Source organism: Myotis lucifugus, unplaced genomic scaffold (genome assembly GCF_000147115.1).
Source record: "Myotis lucifugus unplaced genomic scaffold, Myoluc2.0 scaffold_96, whole genome shotgun sequence".
Taxonomy (NCBI): domain Eukaryota; kingdom Metazoa; phylum Chordata; class Mammalia; order Chiroptera; family Vespertilionidae; genus Myotis; species Myotis lucifugus.
In genome coordinates this window covers 173,256-177,572 of record NW_005871144.1, presented here as the reverse complement: position 1 = coordinate 177,572, position 4,317 = coordinate 173,256, and the positions used below count along the sequence as shown (strand labels likewise).

The following is a 4,317-nucleotide window of genomic DNA, read 5'->3' as shown; positions in this document are numbered from 1 at the left end:
TTCTCTCATCATTGATGTTTCTATCTCTCTCTCCCTCTCCCTTCTTATTTGAAATCGATAAAAATATATTAAAAAATGAAATAAAGCAACCTCGTGACAACAGGTCCTGGGTGTGCTTACTCAGCATTTCCTGAGCACCTTCATTCACTCATCTCCATGTCCACGAAGTCTTCCTGCCAATCCACGCAGAGTCCAAGCTGACTCCCTGGTACATGTGACAGATTGGTTTTATGTAGCCAGAGATGGATTAATGGTTTCAGCAAAAAGCTGGCATGTTCAAGAGATTTAATTTTTTTTATATAACAGTTTCAGCCAAAGCTGTCCTCGAGCTCAGCGGAGGCAGAGTTCCACAGGAGGACAAACTGGTTGACTAATGACCAATCACTAAGCAGCAGGGAGGGCAAAGCCTCGAGTTTGTGTCAGGTCCTGGGGCGTGGGGGGTGGGGTGGGACAAGCATCAGTATCAAATATTAATTCGGGAGAATCAGCCTGGCCAGCCATGCCCACACTGTCACGAGGCAGCAACCGTATCAATGGTTAAGCCAGGGGGGATTGGCCCTGCCGCAGGCACTGGAAAGCAGCTTGCGGCATCGTAGACATTCACAGAATGCCTTATCTTACAAAACTGATTTTGTTCTTGTTTTGCCTGATGGTTCTTGCGGACAGCGGAAAGCCCAGGAGGAGGAGAGGGACGGGGCAGCTGGCAATGCCCCAGCCAAGGTAAAGTGGGTGAGCGGGGAGGGAGGGCACAAGCACCCGCAGTGAGAGCAAAGCCAGGCTGGGTCGAGCCCCCATTCCAATGTCTGTGTTCGGCCAAAGCATTTTGATTTGGGGCAGGTAGTTGAAAACTTAATAGGTAAAACATCTTTGTATTTCTCAGGTGGAGCTGCTTTGTAGCTCAGGGTGACCTTCCCTCCATCTCTCCCTTTTCCCTTTTTTTTCTCTGTCTCCCTCCCCTACACACCCTCCTTCTCTCTCCCTCTCTTTCTCCTTCCCCTCCTTTTCCTTTTTTTGCTTAGTGATACTCCTGTCAGTAGAATATTGCTTGAGAACATTTTGGACTTGACTGCTTTAGATTATGCATGGTGGTGGCGAGAAAAAAAAAATCTGGAAAGAGTGAGTGTGAATGAGAGAGAAGAGAGAATTACTCCTTTGTCACCTGGGTTAGAGGGAAGGGCGTGAACCAGGGTCCTCCAGCTCCAGCTTCCACCCGGGTGGACGGCAGGAGCCACTGCATGTCCAGCTTGGCCTTGATCCCTGCTGGCTAAGGACAGAGGCTCTGCGCCAGGGTGGGTTCCGCAGACAGCCGCCAGCTGGACTGATGTCAGCTTGGGGTCTCAGATGTTTGTTTATCACCAAACCAACATTATGACAACCTAAGAGAAATGTTTAAAAAGAATAAAAACCCACATTTTAATTCCTGCACCATTCAACCCAACTCCTGTCCTCTAGTCATAACTTTTGACAGTTAAGAGCTGGTCAGGTGGAATGGTGCCCTGCCGGGAGGTGTTTCCTTTCGCAAGGCTCTGGAGGGGTCTGGTCCTCCCGGCCTGTGAGGGCCTGGGGCAGAGGGGTAGGAGGGGTGGGAAGGTGTTGTTGAGCCCGATGGAGAAGATGTGCCCAATGGTAGTTCTTGCAAAAAGTAATCTCTCCAATCGGTCTCACTCAGTGCCTGATGGGCCACAGCAAAGTGTGTCTCGCTTGTCTCTGCAGTCACCTTTCCAAGAAGACCCTCGACGTGACCAAAATGCGGAAAGCGGAGGCTCAGCCGCTCCTCAGGGTGGACGACCACGATTTCACCATGAGGCCAGCCTTTGGAGGTAGGACTGTGTCCTTCCCTGGCCTGGTGGGGCGCGGCCCCCAGGCTGCTGCCCGTGCTCTATCCCTTCTCTCAGGCCTTGCCTCCCGCCCTGCACCCGCTCCGCCCTGGTTTCCTCACTGAGTCAGATCAGCCTGACTTGGCTTCCAGAGTCACGAAGTTTCCCTGGAAGGAAAGAGCTGGGAGAAAGGGAGTGGAGAGGGCTGTTGACTGCAGAGGAGCTGATGTGACTAAGCTGTTTACGTTAGAAAGGACAGGCCCCGCCGCTGCCAACTTTTCTAGAAAAGTAAGAGCTGGCCAGGAGGGTCTGGACACAAAGTGGCTCCCCGGCTCAGGCACCCTGTGCCCAGCTGGAAATTTGGGGGTTTGAGGGGACCACCTGCTTTTCAATACAGCAACAATAATTTAGCAAAAGCCCCATGACAAAGCCCCTCTGCAAACTTGTCCCCAAGGAGCTTCCCTGCTCTGGGGGTCAGGGGGGAGTGGCACGGCTGGTGGCTGTCCCTTCAGAGCCGTCTGCTCTGTCCAACCAGGCAGGGAGTGGGGTGAGAGCAGCAGCAGGTATGATGCAGGGCCAACGCCCCGCCTTGTGCAGGTGGGGAAACTGAGGCCCGGGGCATTTCAGTGACGGGCCCTGGCCAAGGCAGCCCCTGGAGGCTGGCTTCCATTTCCCTTTATCTTCCCATTTCCCTTCTCTTAGGTCCCAGCATTCTCTTGGGGCAGCAGGAAGGAGGAGGGGTGACCTGCGGGCAAGTCAGCGGCCCTCTCTGAGCCCCTGTTTGCTGGTTTGTAGAAGGGGACAGTGACCCCTACGTCTGGAGTTGTTGTCAGGATTAAACAAGATAATGCATGTGAAGCCTCTAGCACAGCCCCATTCACGCCCCCTTAGGAAAGCCCAGCTGTCAGGTCTGACCACAGGGCTCTTGTGGTCTGATAAGGGATTAAGACACGAATTGATCCCAGAGGCCCCTGCACTTTAAAAGGCCTCAAAGCCTGCCACTCTGACACCTGGGGAGCAAAGGAGGAAAAGCGGCAGATCTCGGCCTGTGCCCCTTCTTCCTGCCCGGGAGGTTGCTCACCACCAGCTGGGTCAGGGCAGGGGCACCATCTCCCTGGGAGTCTGGGTCCCTGGGAGCCTGCATGAGTAATACCGCCGAGGAGTTTCATAAAAATAAAGTGTCCCTGAACAAGCAGTTCTCAAATAGCTGTATCTGCTCCGGGAGGCCCAAGCAGGATGTCCCCGTAAGCAGGAAACTCCACCTTGCCTTTTTAAAAAATTTTAAAAAGACAAATTTAAAAAATATATATTCTTTCCTTTTTGAATATTGATTTTTAGAGAAAGGAAGGGAAAAAACATTGATGTGATGTGAGAGAGAAACAGCAAACATCGCTTGGTTGCCTCCCTCCCGCGCACCTGAGTACTTGCCCTGACCTGGAATCAAACCCGCCACCTTTTATTTACGGGACGATGTTCTAAACAGCTGACCACACCAGCCAGGGCTCCGTCTTGCTTTCTTGGAGAGCGTCAGTTAAGGTGCAGAGGGTTAGCTAAGTGGCTAGAACAGTAATAAGCAATGGCATTAATGAGAACAAACACCTTGTTAGTGATTCCTCTGTGTCAGGCACCATTTGAATCAAGGTACACACACGATCTTATTTCGGTCCTCACAACTACTCTGTGAAGTAGATACTGTTATTATCCTTAGATGGGGAAACTGAGGCACGGAGAGGTGAAGTGACTGACCAGGCCGCACTGCTGTTCAGGTTAGACCCTCCCTCCTCGCCTGGTCTCCTTCTTGATCCCTCTACCAGTGTGTCCTTCAGTGTGGGGCTGACATATCCATTACACAGAATAGCCATAACATCTGAGGGCTCACAAACAATACTCTTGGGGCCCCTGAAAATATTTTAATTTATTTTAAAATTGGAAGAAAAAGAGACATTTTGGGTAGAAGAAAATGTTTTTAATATATTCATTTTTATACCAATACAGTTATAAAATGTGATTTTTAATATATTTTATGGAAGAAGGGGCCCATGAAGGCAAAAATGCCCAGGGGCCCTAGAAAGTCCTGACAGGGCCCCGACTCAGTGCGCAGTTTTGTGGGGCAGGTGTGTGTGTTGGGGTGTGGCTGATACTCTGAACACCTTTCTCCAGGAGGCTGCTGTTGCTGGCAGGAGCTGAGCAATCACCTGGCCAATGCCCTCAGCTTACAGAAGAGCCTGGGGTCCAGAGGGTTAAGTGATAGCCACAGAACAGCTGGGGGCAGAACTTGTTTATTTTAGCTGTAAACCTGAAAGCCTTATAAAGAGGCCCCTCCTCTGGGAGGAAGCCGGGAGAGCCAGGAGCCCTTCTCAGGAATGGCAGGTGCAGCGCCGCCATGCTCCCGGAGAACCCAGCTCTGAGCAGAACCATCCAGCTGCTGCCCCTTCAGGGTGCTCCTCCTCAAGTGTTGAGGAGCCAATTGGACTTCCTGTGCCTATCCCTGCAGCCACCC

The 4,317-nt window shown here is 51.7% G+C and overlaps 1 protein-coding gene across 1 annotated transcript in view; it reads left to right on the top strand.

Annotated features, from left to right (window-relative positions):
* Positions 1-545: 545 nt before the first annotated feature.
* GABRR2 (gamma-aminobutyric acid type A receptor rho2 subunit) overlaps positions 546-4,317 on the top strand; it is a 37,577-nt gene continuing 33,805 nt past the window's right edge. Inside the window, exons 1-2 of the mRNA XM_006091792.3 lie at positions 546-720; positions 1,714-1,820. Of these exons, the coding sequence (XP_006091854.1) occupies positions 608-720; positions 1,714-1,820 (220 nt within the window). The 5' untranslated portion in view covers positions 546-607. The remainder of the gene's footprint in view (positions 721-1,713; positions 1,821-4,317) is intronic.